At 41.5% G+C, this 17121-nt stretch overlaps 1 protein-coding gene across 2 annotated transcripts in view; it reads right to left on the bottom strand.

Moving 5' to 3' along the window:
- tecpr1a (tectonin beta-propeller repeat containing 1a) overlaps positions 1-17121 on the bottom strand; it is a 33796-nt gene that overhangs the window by 5340 nt on the left and 11335 nt on the right. For both annotated transcript variants that reach the window (XM_060939738.1, XM_060939739.1), the window contains exons 11-21: positions 16053-16198; positions 15803-15958; positions 13754-13903; positions 12275-12432; positions 8763-8890; positions 8533-8635; positions 6062-6158; positions 5829-5908; positions 5672-5728; positions 4008-4182; positions 2093-2228 (exon numbers count right to left, since the gene is read on the bottom strand). In XM_060939738.1, the coding sequence (XP_060795721.1) occupies positions 2093-2228; positions 4008-4182; positions 5672-5728; positions 5829-5908; positions 6062-6158; positions 8533-8635; positions 8763-8890; positions 12275-12432; positions 13754-13903; positions 15803-15958; positions 16053-16198 (1386 nt within the window). The remainder of the gene's footprint in view (positions 1-2092; positions 2229-4007; positions 4183-5671; positions 5729-5828; positions 5909-6061; positions 6159-8532; positions 8636-8762; positions 8891-12274; positions 12433-13753; positions 13904-15802; positions 15959-16052; positions 16199-17121) is intronic.

The following is a 17121-nucleotide window of genomic DNA, read 5'->3' as shown; positions in this document are numbered from 1 at the left end:
CAGCCGGGGGGAAGTAAACACAAAATAAACTCCTGTGCACGCAGTTCCCAGGATTAAATGTATTTTCCACAGACCATTTATTTATTCACTTTACTCAAATACAAAGTAAAATGGCAGTAAATCTTCTTTCTTTTCTTGCGTATTGCATCATGAGGCGTTCCTGGCTTGTAAATCTCTTATTTTCGGTGCATGACACATTCACGCAGCTGAGCATGCTATGAATTAACAACGACAACGGTCTGCGGTGGTGGCTACACAATTACACACTCAGCAAACATTTCTCCATTTGTGTATGCAAATACACTCCAACCACTCAGTTTGGTTTCATTTACAACCAACGGTGTCTTTTGATGCCAGCACGTAATTGAACGAGAGAAGACTGGTTTACCGGAGACAAAATAAGCGTCATCTCTGCTTCTGTTCCCTCCGACACACTACTGCCTCCGCAGAGTGCGTGCACACACCGCATGTCGGGGCCGCGGATGAGTTACTCTCCCTTGATCAACGAAGTCGGCGGGGAATTTGTGGTTATTATCGGTACAAACAGCGCGAATCACAACTTAAATGAGTGCGGTTCAGTTTGACATTATTGTCAGTCTGTTAGATAAACATTTAATTTTATTAAAATCGAAAATTAATATTTAGAGCCTGTGGGCTACAAAAATAATAGTCATTAAAGTAGCCGGCTGGACTTAATTGTGTGGCCGGCGGCCGGCGCTTGTGGAAAGCCCTGCATTCCGCGCAGAATATAGAACTGAATCAGCTCTGCGCATGCGCCGTGCGGCACAAAAAAATGGCAGCCACCATGAAGGAAGGAGATCCGGAGTTTTCAAACATTTGCTTAAGTGTGAAATCGCAAAATGGTATTCTAGCGAACAACAAAATAGTAAAGATTCAGAAAAACAAATCGTTCAGTGATCATTTTAATAGTGTAATTTCATCCGAACTAGGCCTAACGCTCGATTTAGAACTACAAAAAGTCCGTGTGTCGGACATTTTAAATACCTTTGTAAAAGTTTTGCAAATGTTGCAGTCAGCATTTAAAATGCTAAAGTTTTTGTACAAGTTTCAGTTGATTAAACTGTCATATTTTATTAAATGTGTTTGCTTTTGTAATAAAAAAAAAGTACCGAAAGAAAAAGCAAACACAGCATTGCGATTTCTTATCCATCCATATAGTTAAAAAAAAAAATCCTTCCCTCTGGACTGAAAATTTTTTTGCTCACCCGGTGGACAGGAAACGGATTTTTTTTTTTTTAAGGATGGCCTGACTTGCCTTAAGGTTTTTTGTTTTGTTTTCCCCCAGTTTACAGAGCCTGGGGCATCAGACAAGAGAGAGCCTTCTCTGAATGGATATTTTACATTAGACTTGCCAGAAAGCTGAGAAGCACATCACCAATTATTAGATAATATTAAAAAAAAAAAAAAAAGTTAGAAATGTTACAAAACACCACACCTTTAACAAAGAAAGAAGTATTCCCTCCCCGATTTTTACTGAACACTGAAACCAGAACCAAATCATGTTTACTTTTGCCAGTCAAACTACAACTCTAGACTTTCAAGTCTTTCACGGAGTCATTTTAGGATTTTTTTTCCCCCCCCTAAAGACCCTTGTAGAAACTGTAAAACGTTTCCACATGGCTGAAGGTTTCACTTTTGATCCACTTCTCAAATTAGTTGAATGCATCTGCACTGACTGGCGCAGACGTGCAAAGGAAGCAAACTGCATATTTAAAAAAAAAAAAAACCACTTTCAAACTTTAATTACCATTAAAATATTTGTAAAGAGTTAGATTTGATATTTCAATGTAGATTACAGGCCTATTTCATTTCCTTTGTCTCCTTCACACTCTCACACACACAAAAAAAAAACCCTGAAGATTTACATTTACACAATTAGTCATTCCAGATTAATGAAAATTCCATTAACTTTTTTTTATTTTAATGAAAAACAATGCATTTTTGAATGATATTTCATACTTTGATGTTAAAACACAGAGCTCCTTTACAAAATGGGTGAAGTCTGGTAGATCTGCAGTACAGGCGTATGAATAAGAGAAGTAATAACTAATGAGAATGATGAACGGGTCACCTGCAGGGTTTTGGGATGACACAGCTCCTCTGTAGAATGCTGAGCCATCTCTGGCAATAGCCCACACCTGATACACCCCTCCAATGGAGATGGACTTGAAAGGCTGGTCCGTTCCAACATGGAGCCATGATGTTCCCTAGAAGCCAAGTCAAGTCAAGTTTATTTCTATAGCGCTTTTAACAATAGATATTGTCGCAAAGCAGCTTTACAGAATTTGAATGACTTTAAACATGAGCTAATTTTATCCCTAATCTATCCCCGATGAGCACGCCTGTGGCGACAGTGGCAAGGAAAAACTCCCTCAGACGACATGCGGAAGAAACCGAGAGGAACCAGACTCAAAAGGGAACCCATCCTCATTTGGGCAACAACAGACAACATCATTATAACATGAACAGTTTTAACATGAAGTCAGTTTCGTTGAGGTTATAATAGACTGGTGCCAAAATTCAAAAAAGTGCTTATTTAAGGAGTTAAAGGCATTTTTGAGACAAAGTCGGCAAACAGTCTTATTTTGTCAATTTGGGTGTGCCGAATTCAAATCTGCAATATGCCGAGCTCTATCTGACCGCTGTTGACCTCTAGATGTCATTGAACTTTGGGCCTGTAAACATCTCAGCTGAACCCAGTTTCTCAGCTTTCTAAGGAATGAAATGTACTAAAATGATTAATGAAGTTAGCAAATGGCCTTGTTTGTTAAATGTTTGGGTGCTGAATTCATTTTTCATTTGTAAAACGACATATGACCTCTGATAACCTCAAGGTCATTAAACTTGGCCTATAGGCCTATGCATTTAACGGCATTTTTAAACTGACTTTACTCCCCCAAAAAGAATATGAACAGACAAAAAACAAATACCGTAGAAAGGAACAAATACAACATTAAATGCCAGTCCATGTACATGTGACTTACTTTTCACAATGAGAATGCCTAGGCGATCACCTTACATAACATTGCATTACATTTAGCGGTTATTGTTTATACAAAGCTACTGAAAAAAGGACAGATTCAGCAGCATACAAAATGCGGGGGCATACAGGGTATACAGGTTAATCAGGGTTAGTATATATGAGAGTTTTTTTCTTTGTTTTAAACAGGGTAAAGCCTTTACAAAAAACAAACAAAGAAAAAAACTCTCATATACACTAACCCTGATGAACCTGTATACCCTGTATACCCCCACATTTTGTATGCTGCTGAATCTGTCCTTTTTTCAGTAGCTTTGTATAAACAATAACCGCTAAATGTAATGCAATGTTATGTAAGGTGATCGCCTAGGCATTCTCATTGTGAAAAGTAAGTCACATGTACATGGACTGGCATTTAATGTTGTATTTGTTCCTTTCTACGGTATTTGTTTTTTGTCTGTTCATATTCTTTTTGGGGGAGTAAAGTCAGTTTAAAAATGCCGTTAAATGCATATAGGCCTATAGGCCAAGTTTAATGACCTTGAGGTTATCAGAGGTCATATGTCGTTTTACAAATGAAAAATGAATTCAGCACCCAAACATTTAACAAACAAGGCCATTTGCTAACTTCATTAATCATTTTAGTACATTTCATTCCTTAGAAAGCTGAGAAACTGGGTTCAGCTGAGACGTTTACAGGCCCAAAGTTCAATGACCTCTAGAGGTCAACAGAGGTCAGATAGAGCTCGGCATATTGCAGATTTGAATTCGGCACACCCAAATTGACAAAATAAGACTGTTTGCCGACTGTCTCAAAAATGCCTTTGGGTGTCACAATTCTGGATTTTGGTACCAGTCTAGAACTTCAATTAAAAAGCCCCAATTTAGATGACAAAACGTGCGTTCATTCAGTCTGTACAACTTTTACCATGATGTTTATGAAAAGAAATGTACACTGGAGTTCTGGATTGGACATGCGCTTAAGCCTTAATAAATGATATCTTACAGCAGGTGCGAGTGAGGACACCCCTAAACGGCAAAGCACGTCTCCCTTGTTGCTGATGGCCCACAAAGGCACCTGCTCCACTGTGGTCTTTGGGCCACATGGAAAAATAGTAACGTCACTCAGAGGGATGGGTGGGACTTCCTGCCATGGCCCGGTTGTAGTGAGTTTACACTTTCTGTACAGAGAAAAGCAGAACACCATAAACACAGTAACTGCAAAGTGACATGGAGTGCTCAACTGTTTGTCTTGTCATTGCAAGTTCAAAATGACAGCAATGCACTAGCCACCCATGGATCAAAGTCAACTGGCCATAATCTCTGGATGGGATGGATGGTCGGTCTCTCCCAATGCCCTTCTGTTGAGAAATGCATAGTTGACACTCCCCTCCAAGCATGTTTAACTGCATTATGACAACCCATGTGTAGCAACATGAAAATATGCAGTGGGGGGACGTCAGTATTAACCCTCACCACCCCAAACTGGTAACTGTTGTGCAACTGTGGGTGAGAACTGGCAGTGACAAAACTAGGGGATACTTGGTCCAAACAAAAAAATAAATGCAGTGATAGAACAGAACAGTCAGGGTCTAATGTGTGCATTTTACCCAGCTGACACCTAAAATTAAATACTGCATCTAATGGAGTGTTATTCTATCCACATTCACTGGATATGAGCAATTGGGCGCTCTGATTGATTACTACTAGGCTATCAGCTCATACACCACGAGTAGAGAAAAATAAAATGGCAGAGTGTTTTGCTGAACCAACCGAGGACAAAAAAACTCATCTTGAAACCCCCCCCCCCCAAAAAAGGCAACAAAATATGGACTAAAGTATTTGATGGTAAGAGCTTTTTTTTTTTCTCAAGAATAATAGCATTTTTCACAAATTGCTACTGTCATTTTGCCGGTTTTACATTCTCAGTGGAAATGATTTTGTCTGACAAGTTTTTCATCTCATCTCATTATCTCTAGCCGCTTTATCCTGTTCTACAGGGTCGCAGGCAAGCTGGAGCCTATCCCAGCTGACTACGGGCGAAAGGCGGGGTACACCCTGGACAAGTCGCCAGGTCATCACAGGGCTGACACATAGACACAGACAACCATTCACACTCACATTCACACCTACGGTCAATTTAGAGTCGCCAGTTAACCTAACCTGCATGTCTTTGGACTGTGGGGGAAACCGGAGCACCCGGAGGAAACCCACGCGGACACGGGGAGAACATGCAAACTCCACACAGAAAGGCCCTCGCCGGCCACGGGGCTCGAACCCGGACCTTCTTGCTGTGAGGCGACAGCGCTAGTATAAAAAGTTTTTATTTATCGAATTTGCAATAAATAAATAAGTTTCTCACAATCCAGTGAATATGGATAGAATAAAAGAGTTATTCCACTGACATCTCGTCACGTATAGCGCTACGCGCCTTGTCAGCTATCAACCCATGTACGACTCGATTTCGTGGAATAACAAATATTTTAAACATAAAATAATTATACAGTGCATTATATTGTAAGATTGTTTAAATTAGACCATTGTATGAGGACTTGAGTAAAATTTTTTCAACAATTTTATTTAAAAAAACAAAAAAACAAACAAACAAACAAAAAAAAAAAACAGTTTTTCCTACACAATATCCACACATACAGACAGAGCTAATAATACCTGGCCCAACGCCTGCGACGGACAAAGTCCTTCAAGGTTTTATGACCGTGATATGACCTGACAAAACAAATAATGCTGTTAACAAAAACAGCTTGTACCAGTTTAGAGATCACATTACGCTGCACAAATGTAATATAATGAATATTTGCAAACATACGCTGGAAAATCAGCTGCATACTGCCAGCCCTCTCGGTCTGTCCCTCCATGTACTCCATAGTCGATGACCCATTCTGACACCTGCCAATCAAACAGACACGCTACCAAAAACTCTTTACCGCACATGACAAAGAACTAAAGAGCCCAAAGCTTTCCCAAACAAATCCTGCAAATTTTACATTTTAGCAGAATTTTAGTCTAGTAAACTGATAGCTAGTGAGGAGCATCACAAACCCATGTCCAGTGAGGAGAGGGGGGTTTAGTGTTGGATTTGGTACACTCTTGGAGGCCTGAAGCATCACTCCACATGTAGCGATCTGTAGGAAGTCCCCTGCAGGATACACACAAGAAGTTCAGCGAGTGTGCGCGCACACAATCACCAACTGTGCAGAGTTTGACATTTACAGTGGTGCTTGAAAGTTTGTGAACCCTTTAGAATTTTCTATATTTCTGCATAAATATGACGTAAAACATCATCAGATTTTCACACAAGTCCTAAAAGTAGATAAAGAGAACCCAGTTAAACAAATGAGACAAAAATATTATACATGGTCATTTATTTATCCAGGAAAATGATCCAATATTACATACTTGTGAGTGGCAAAAGTATGTGAACCTTTGCTTTCAGTATCTGGTGTGACCCCCTTGTGCAGCAATAACTGCAACTAAACGTTTCCGGTAACTGTTGATCCAGCACACCGGCTTGGAGGAATTTTAGCCCATTCCTCCATACAGAACAGCTTCAACTCTGGGATGTTGGTGGGTTTCCTCACATGAACTGCTCGCTTCAGGTCCTTCCACAACATTTCGATTGGATTAAAGTCAGGACTTTGACTTGGCCATTCCAAAACATTCACTTTATTCTTCTTTAACCATTCTTTGGTAGAACGACTTGTGTGCTTAGGGTCGTTGTCTTGCTGCATGACCCACCTTCTCTTGAAATTCAGTTCATGGACAGATGTCCTGACATTTTCCTTTAGAATTTGCTGGTAAAATTCAGAATTCATTGTTCCATCAATGATGGCAAGCCGTCCTGGCCCAGATGCAGCAAAACAGGCCCAAACCATGATACTACCACCACCATGTTTCACAGATGAGATAAGGTTCTTATGCTGGAATGCAGTGTTTTCCTTTCTCGAAACATAACGCTTCTCATTTAAACCAAAAAATTCTATTTTGGTCTCATCTGTCCACAAAACATTTTTCCAATGGTCTTTCTGGCTTGTCGTGATCTTTAGCAAACTGCAGATGAGCAGCAATGTTCTTTTTGGAGAGCAGTAGCTTTCTCCTTGCAACCCTGCCATGCACACCATTGTTGTTCAGTGTTCTCCTGATGGTGGACTCATGAACATTAAGATTAGCCAATGTGAGGCTACGTTTACACTAGACCATATCTGTCTCGTTTTCTTCGCGGATGCACTGTCCGTTTACATTAACCCCCCTGGAAAAGCGGGGAAACGGGAATCCGCCAGCGTCCACGTATTCAATCTAGATCGTATCAGCTCCGGTGCTGTGTAAACATTCAGAATACGCAAATACGCTGTGCTGAGCTCTAGCTGGCGTCTCATTGGACAACGTCACTGTGACATCCACCTTCCTGATTCGCTGGCGTTGGTCATGTGACGCGACTGCTGAAAAACGGCGCGGACTTCCGCCTTGTATCACCTTTCATTAAAGAGTATAAAAGTATGAAAATACTGCAAATACTGATGCAAATACTGCCCACTGTGTAGTTATGATTGTCTTTAGGCTTGCCATCCTTCCACTTGCAAGTAATAAGTGATATGCGCTGGGATCACACACACAGCGGCTCAGTCCCGAATCGTGGCTTGTTCACTTCACTCGCGCACTCTGTGAGCTGCGCAGGGCCGGAGTGCGCACCCTCCAGAGGGCACTCGCTGTTCAGGGTGGAGTGATTTGGAGCGCAGGATGCCTGCGGAGCCGAGCGTATCCGCGTATTGGTGTTGCTGTGTGCACGGCTAACGGTTTTAGTGTAAACGCGAATCATTTTAAGAACGTTAATCTGATGATCCGCTGATTCGACGTAATGTAAACGTAGCCTGAGAGAGGTCTTCAGTTACTTAGAAGTTACCCTGGGGTCCTTTGTGACCTTGCCGACTATTACACGCTTTGCTCTTGGAGTGATCTTTGTTGGTCGACCACTCCTGGGGAGGGTAACAATGGTCTTGAATTTCCTCCATTTGTACACAATCTGTCTGACTGTGGATTGGTGAAGTCCAAACTCTTTAGAGAAGGTTTTGTAACCTTTTCCAGCCTGATGAGCATCAACAACGCTTTTTCTGAGGTCCTCAGAAATCTCCTTTGTTCGTGCCATGATACACTTCCACAAACATGTGTTGTGAAGATCAGACTTTAATAGATCCCTGTTCTTTAAATAATACAGGGTGCCCACTCACACCTGATTGACATCCCATTGATTGAAAACACCTGACTCTAATTTCACCTTCAAATTAACTGCTAATCCTAGGGGTTCACATACTTTTGCCACTCACAGATATGTAATATTGGATCATTTTCCTCAATAAATAAATGACCAAGTATAATATTTTTGTCTCATTTGTTTAACTGGGTTCTCTTTATCTACTTTTAGGACTTGTGTGAAAATCTGATGATGTTTTAGGTCATATTTATGCAGAAATATAGAAAATTCTAAAGGGTTCACAAACTTTCAAGCACCACTGTACCTGTTTGTGTAGCCAGTCACAGGATTCCAGCGCTGGTTCTCATAAATATACACACTCTTCACATCAGTCTGTGTGTAGATGTTATCTGTGCTGCTGGCAAGACCTGGATAGGAAAGATTTGTGTCTTTAAACAAACAGAAAGTGTGTCTGGGGCTTCTCTGGATGCACCAAAAATATTTTGTTTAAAAAAAAAAAAAAAAAATATATCATAACCGCAGAGGCTCATTTACCCTGAAAGAAGCCTCCTCCGTAGCCGCCCGTGTGGACCCATGCTGTGTGATCATAGCCGATTCCCCACACCACTCCGAGACTATTACACTCCACAATTCTCAGGTGCCCTCCAACTTGGCGCCAGAACCTGCCCAATAATGAAACTGCCTAATTAGGCCTTCAAACAATAATTAAAAAAACCAAAACAAAAAAACTGTAATGCAGTCATACCAGAACCACAGTAAAGGGTTCAGCTCTCCCACACTCAAAACCTTAAAAACAGCTCCATTGCTGCTGTATTTCCTTATACAGTTAATATACAATATTTCCTGTATTACTCTCTAAAGCGTTATGTTTGCATTTACAGGACAGCTCTACATATTGATACTACATTTATTCACTGACCAAAACCAACAGTTATTACATAAGGGTTTGGATTTTGTATTCTATACAGCTGACTGCAGAATTACTCACATCCTTCGTGAAAATCAGCAACGAATAATACTAAAAGGAATACGGGTCATGAGGACTCAAGAGTTTTAACCATCAAAATCTTTTATGTAGTATTTTTTTTTTCGAAAACACTGATAGTTGATTTTAAACCCAAGAACCAACTAAACCATCATCTGGACTGTGGACACCAGGCCATCCATAATTATTGGCACCCCTTGTATAGATTACTAAAAAGTTTTTTTTTTTTGGGGGGGGGGGGGGGGGGTGGACGACGACACGACACACTCCACCTTTTGGTGAAGTAGGTCCCTCTCACACTGGAAAAAAGGGGAAAAAAAAAGCAGCCTTTAACTGAAATGCATTTATTCAGAGAAAAAGAAACCCCTCATCAAGAAATAATTATTTTCAACAAAAAAAAAAAAAAAAAACCCCGCATGTGCCACTATTATTCTCACCCCTGGAAATTATCGTGAACACAATGTAACTGAAGCATGGTTCCCAATTAAACTGTACATTTTTGAGTTGACTGGAGTGTGTGTCGGAACCTTCAAACTGTAATCCATGACTTCCTGATTAACTGGGGAATAAACATGAGGTGGGCGGCACGGTGGTGTAGTGGTTAGCGCTGTCGCCTCACAGCAAGAAGGTCCTGGGTTCGAGCCCCGTGGCCAGCGAGGACCTTTCTGTGTGGAGTTTGCATGTTCTCCCCGTGTCCACGTGGGTTTCCTCCGGGTGCTCCGGTTTCCCCCACAGTCCAAAGACATGCAGGTTAGGTTAACTGGTGACTCTAAATTGACCGTAGGTGTGAATGTGAATGGTTGTCTGTGTCTATGTGTCAGCCCTGTGATGACCTGGCGACTTGTCCAGGGTGTACCCCGCCTTTCGCCCGTAGTCAGCTGGGATAGGCTCCAGCTTGCCTGCGACCCTGTAGAACAGGATAAAGCGGCTAGAGATAATGAGATGAGATAAACATGAGGTGACACAGAGACCAAATCCCCTTAGTCCTCTATCAACATGGGAAAGATAAGAGAACACACAAATCAAATGAAGGAGAAGTGTGTTGACCTTCATAAGTCAGGGAACGGTTATTTAAAAAAAAAAATTAAAGCTACTTGCCTGAAAAATGTCAATTTCTACTGTTAGGGCAATAATTAAAAAAAAAAAAAGTGGACACCAACTGGAAAATGTTACAAACTTGCCTGGAAGAGAACCCAAGTTTATTTTGCCCCCCATGTACAGTGAGGAGGAGAGCAAGATGCAAATAAACTAAAATAATAAAAATAATAATTAAAAAAGCCTCACACAAACCAAGGATCACTGTTGGTGAATTATAAGAAAAAGTAAAATGTTGGGAGTTTCCAAGTCTCCAAAACCACCGTCAGACGCCACCTCCATACCAACAGGGGGGGACCTTTGTCAGTTAACCACAAACGTAAGCACTAAGTTTGCAAAAAGCTACTACAACTTTGATTGGAACCATGTTCTCTGGTCTGACGTAACAAAAATGGAGCTTTTGGGCAATAAACACTCAATGTGGGTTTGGTGTAAATAGAAGGATGGCTATAATGAAAAGAACCCGATCCCAACTGTTAATATGGTGGAAGTTCTGTGATGTTTTTCCTCCAAAAGGCCCTGGAAACCTTGTTAGGGTACATTATGGACTGCATAAAATACAAGGACATTTTAAACCTAAATCTGTCTGCCTCTGCCAGGAAATTAAATCTGGGTCGTCACTGGATCTTCCATTAGAACAATGATACGAAGCATATGTCCAAATCAACACAAAAACAGTTTGCTGAGCACAGAATCAAGCTTCTGCCATGGCCATCTCAGTCCCCTGACCTGAACCCCAGTGAAAACCAGTGGGCTGAGCTGAAGAGGAGAGAGCACGAGAGGGCCGAGGATCCTGGATGATGTGGAGAGGTTGTGTAAAGAGGAACGGTCTCAGATGCCCTGCATCTCCAACCTTATAAAATGTTATAGGAGACGATTCAGTGCTGTTTTACTGGCAAAGGGAGGTAGTACAAAGTATTAAATGCAGGTGCACCAATAATGGTGGCACACCTGTTTTTGTTGAAAATAATTATTTCTTGAGGGATTTGTTTCTCTCTGAATAAATTTATTTCAATTAAAGGTTGGATTTTTCTCCCTTTTTTCAGCGCAAGATGAAGCTACTTCACCAAGAGGTGGATTTTGTCTAACCCTTTTTACTAATCTTTACAAGGGGTGCCAATAATTGTGAAGGGTGCTGTATTTGGGGCTCTTCTTTGCCTTCAGTATTGTCCTCCTCGTTATTTGACTGAGAATGGTGAAGTCTGGTACAGTACATTACAAAAAGACTATTACGGCCCTGACGGAGCTGCTGTATTTTTTTTTTAAATCCGTTATCTGACTTGTGTAGTTCAAAAGCCCTGTGTTGAAAGCTCTTTGATTTTCATCTCATCTCATTATCTCTAGCCGCTTTATCCTGTTCTACAGGGTCGCAGGCAAGCTGGAGCCTATCCCAGCTGACTACGGGCGAAAGGCGGGGTACACCCTGGACAAGTTGCCAGGTCATCACAGGGCTGACACATAGACACAGACAACCATTCACACTCACATTCACACCTACGGTCAATTTAGAGTCACCAGTTAACCTAACCTGCATGTCTTTGGACTGTGGGGGAAACCGGAGCACCCGGAGGAAACCCACGCGGACACGGGGAGAACATGCAAACTCCACACAGAAAGGCCCTCGCCGGCCACTGGGCTCGAACCCGGACCTTCTTGCTGTGAGGCGACAGCGCTAACCCCTACACCACCATGCCGCCCTTTTATATATAAAAAATGTGTTGATAATTTTGAAAGAAGTATTTTGCAAAGAAAACTGTACTTTTAAAATCTTGCATTAAAAGTGTTGTCATATCAAAATCACTAATTACATGCATTCACTGTAGCTTGTGACAGGTGCCAATAATTTTGCCATTAGCTGTGTATTGTAACTTTTAGCCTGCTTCAAGCGCACAATACCTAATAATCATAAAGCATGCAGTCCAGCAGGCTGGAAAAGCCACGACAGCGAAACGGAGAAAAGGCTCACATTTGGTCACAGGGTGTCGGGTAAGGGGACGCCTCCAGCCCTGGCGTCGGCTCACTGACAAAAATGTCTCCCTTGCAGGTAACAGACCAGATGGCCTGTTTGGAAGGTGGACCCTGGATGCCACGGGAGTCACAGCAGGACATGCTGAGCAAAGCCAGCTAAGAGAGAAAACAATTTCCCCTCAAAAAAACCCCAACAATAGCAAGATAAACACTTCTTGTGGGATGCCTGCCTAAACAGTCAGTAAACAAGAAGCTACATATCAGGGTTCACTCAAAGTTTGGTCACAGCTACACTGGTGCTTGAAAGTTTGTGAACCCTTTAGAATTTTCTATATTTCTGCATAAATATGACCTAAAACATCAGATTTTCACCCAAGTCCTAAAAGTAGATAAAGAGAACCCAGGAGAACACCGATTAACAATGTTGTGCATGGCAGGGTTGCAAGGAGAAAGCCACTGCGCTCCAAAAAGAACATTGCTGCTCTTCTGCAGTTTGCTAAAAAGATCAGGCGGACAAGCCAGAAGGCTATTGGAAAAATGTTTTGTGGACGGATGAGACCAAAATAGAACTTTTTGGTTTAAATGAGAAGCGTTATGTTTGGAGAAAGGAAAACACTGCATTCCAGCATAAGAACCTTATCCCACCTGTGAAACATGGTGGTGGTAGTATCATGGTTTGAGCCTGTTTTGCTGCATCTGGGCCAGGACGGCTTGCCATCATTGATGGAACAATGAATTCTGAATTATACCAGCGAATTCTAAAGGAAAACGTCAGGACATCTGTCCATGAACTGAATCTCAAGAGAAGGTGGGTCATGCAGCAAGACAACGACCCTAAGCACACAAGTCGTTCTACCAAAGAATGGTTAAAGAAGAATAAAGTGAATGTTTTGGAATGGCCGAGTCAAAGTCCTGACCTTAATCCAATCGAAATGTTGTGGCAGGACCTGAAGCGAGCAGTTCATGTGAGGAAACCCACCAACATCCCAGAGTTGAAGCTGTTCTGTACGGAGGAATGGGCTAAAATTCCTCCAAGCCGGTGTGCAGGACTGATCAACAGTTACCGCAAATGTTTATTTGCAGTTATTGCTGCACAAGGGGGTCACACCAGATACTGAAAGCAAAAGGTTCACATACTTTTGCCACTCGCAGATATGTAATATTGGATCATTTTCCTCAATAAATAAATGACCAAGTATAATATTTTTGTCTTAACTGGGTTCTCTTTATCTACTTTTAGGACTTGTGTGATGTTTTAGGTCATATTTATGCAGAAAATTCTCAAGGGTTCACAAACTTTCAAGCACCACTGTATACATCTCTGAGAGGTGTAAAGCTGTCAGATAAACGAACATCACCGACCGAACATTTACCAAGTACAGTATCATATTCCTACCTCACTCACTCATTCATTCATTACACTCATTAATGGTGATTAAAATTAGAAGCGCTGTTTATAAACACAACCTTTCCTTACCCAGTCATGCATCTCCAGCTCAGTGGCAGCTGCAAGGCGGATGGGCCACCTCTGCTTAGTTCTCTCCGGTGTGTAGATAGCAAACGTGTGCTTGGAGTCGTTCAGCACCGGTACTAGGATGGTGACTTCGTTAATGAATGCATGTAGGTACTGGAAGGAGAAGCAAGAAAGAGAACTCTGGTTCTAAAAACACTACAATACTGTAATACTGTTGTTTCTCATCATAACTAGGCAATGGGCTGCAATGTTATGTAGGGTAAGCTACGTGTACGCTGGATATTGGTTTTCAATATTTTCAGATTTTCTGCCAGGTTGTGGAGAGGACCTGGCTGAAACACCAAGTAATAAGACTATGTCCTTGTTCTCTTGAACTGACTAAAAAAAAAATAATAATAAAAAAAATATAGCTGCAAGCAGCAATGTGGGGGCCAAGCAGAATAGGTGCGACGGATTCATCTTGACCCAAGGATTCCAGAGATAGTGGAATTTTGTTTCTACCCAAAAAGCATCATGAGATATGAGCCAAAAGTCATTTTCCCTAGTTATAGCACCCCCTAGCGGCCAATTTGTTCCAAACGTTTTGTGGGCCTTTTTGGAGGGGTGTGGCATAATGCCACCAAGTTTCGTTAAGATACACCAAAGGGCGGCCGAGATATGAGCACACTTCCTGTTTGGCGACTTTTAAGACGCGTTTGATTAGCCGTCATGGCCAAACAATGAAAGATATCAAAAATCCATTCATGTTTTTTCTGAGGCTCAGTCCAAAGCTGCTATATACTGAATTAGAGAAAAATTGGTCAAAAATTGAGGGAGGAGTAGCATTTTTATTGTTTTTCACAAAGTTCAAAATGGCAGGAAACTATTCTGGCAGAAAATGACGTCATAGGGTGCGTTGGATTCGTCATGGCCCAAAGATTCCAGTGATACCAAGTTTTTGAAAATCGGACATACGGTTCAAAAGTTACAAGCAGAAATGTACTTGAAACTTTCACCTGCTGGTGGCGCTAGAGGGTTGGGGGTGGGGACCTAAAATTTCTTGAAGGGAATCATGAGACTGTCTAGAATGTGGGTGCAAACCACTTTTTGGGAAAATCTGACTAAATTTGTAGAAGGAGAAGCATTTTATTGATTTTCACAAAATCCAAAATGGCGGACATTCTATTCTGGTGGACATGACGTCATAGGGTGCGTTGGATTCGTCTTGGCCCAAGGATTCTAGGGATACCAAGTTTTTGACAATCGGGTGTACGGTTCAAAAGTTACAAGCAGAAATGTACCTCAAATTTTGACCTGTTGGTGGCGCTAGAGGGTTTGAGCTGGGGATCTGGTTTTTTTTTTTTTTGGGGGGGGGGGGGGTCCTGGGATAGACTAGAATCTGTGTGAAAAATTTGAAAACATTCCTATGAAGGGTTGCCGAGATATGAGCTCACTTCCTGTTTGGCGACTTTTAGGACGTGTTTGATTGGCTGTCACGGCCAAACGATAAGAGATATCAAATATCTTTTCAAGTTTTGTGAGGCTCAGTCCAAAGAGGTTATATACCAAATTAGAGAAAAATTGGTCAAGAATTGAGGGAGGAGTAGCATTTTTAGTGTTTTTGACAAAATTCAAAATGGTGGGAAAACTATCCTGGCGGAAAATGACGTCATAGGGTGCGTTGGATTCGTCTTGGCCCAAGGATTCCAGGGATACCAAGTTTTTGAAAATTGGATGTACGGTTCAAAAGTTACAAGCAGAAATGTACCTGCAACTTTGACCTGCTGGTGGCGCTAGAGGGTTGGGGTGGGGACCTAAAATTTGTTGTGGAGAATCATGAGACTGTCTAGAACGTGTGTGCCAAATTTGAGCATTTTCCTACGTACGGTTCTATGGGCTGCCATAGACATCCCTAAGGAGAAAGTTGAATTGTGAAAAATAATAATAAGAAAACCTACAAACACATTAGGGGCCTTCGCCAGCTTCGCTGCTTGGCCCCTAAAAAACCAACAACTTTGAGTTACTCATTATTAATCCGTGTGGTTAAAGAGCACCGAACTGTGTGGAAATCACCTTCTTTTCCTCATTAAAGGTATAGTATATGAACAGGATGCCATCCTTGTTGCCCTCGGCTCCTGAGAATTGTTCCAGTGCAAACTGCACATCCAGCCACTTGTTCGGCTTCCAGTCCCTCCACCACTGCATGGAGCCCTTTTTCACCCAAACAGACTGAAGGAGGCGAAAGAGGAAGAGAACAGAATTGAAAGATAACACAGATACAGCACACATTCAGCATTTAGGCTAGATTTACTGAGAGCAGCACCTGTTCAATGGCCTGTTCATAATGCTTGAAGTTTTCCATCTCTCTCTTTGACCTCTCGCTGAGCTGTTCAAAGATCTGCTTGCGCCAGGCTGCAGTCTGTGCCGGTGTGATGGAGAGCGACATGGCCTGCATAGATGAGGCCAGACCTGCACAGACAGGATGTACACTACCATTCAAAAGTTTGGGGTCACTTTGAAATGTCCTTATTTTTGAAAGAAAAGCACTGTTCTTTTCAATGAAGATCACTTTAAACTAATCAGAAATCCACTCTATACATTGCTAATGCGGTAAATGACTATTCTAGCTGCAAATGTGTGGTTTTTGGTGCAATATCTCCATAGGTGTATAGAGGCCCATTTCCAGCAACTCTCACTCCAGTGTTCTAATGGTACAATGTGTTTGCTCATTGCCTCAGAAGGCTAATGGATGATTAGAAAACCCTTGTACAATCATGTTAGCACAGCTGAAAACAGTTGAGCTCTTTAGAGAAGCTATAAAACTGACCTTCCTTTGAGCAGATTGAGTTTCTGGAGCATCACATTTGTGGGGTCGATTAAATGCTCAAAATGGCCAGAAAAATGTCTTGACTATATTTTCTATTCATTTTACAACTTATGGTGGTAAATAAAAGTGTGACTTTTCATGGAAAACACAAAATTGTCTGGGTGACCCCAAACTTTTGAACGGTAGTGTACGTACGTACGTACGTCACCCCATCACAATTTTGTAGACATCTAACTTTTTTTTAAAAATAAATGAGCATTTTATTTCTCTCTACGTAACCACTTAATATATTAAGCATGTGCAAGGTTTATATTTTATGGAAAACATCATAACCCTAACTTAAAAACAAGTAAACTAAACATGGTTGCTATTATAGGTCACTGAATAATTCAGAGTAGTTACTGAATAATACGCTTTCGGAGTAAGACGAGAATTTAAAAAGGTGTTAAGCAGCTCGAAAAACACTGAATACAATTATTTACAAGTGCTGTGCGTCTTGCTGGATGACCCTGGGAGTTGTATAGCTATTTAGGCCCTGTCCACACGGCAACGGATTCAGGTGAAT

Source organism: Neoarius graeffei, chromosome 14 (assembly GCF_027579695.1).
Source record: "Neoarius graeffei isolate fNeoGra1 chromosome 14, fNeoGra1.pri, whole genome shotgun sequence".
NCBI lineage: Eukaryota > Metazoa > Chordata > Actinopteri > Siluriformes > Ariidae > Neoarius > Neoarius graeffei.
The sequence above is the reverse complement of the archived record's forward strand: the minus strand, read 5'-3'. Positions and strand labels throughout refer to the sequence as shown.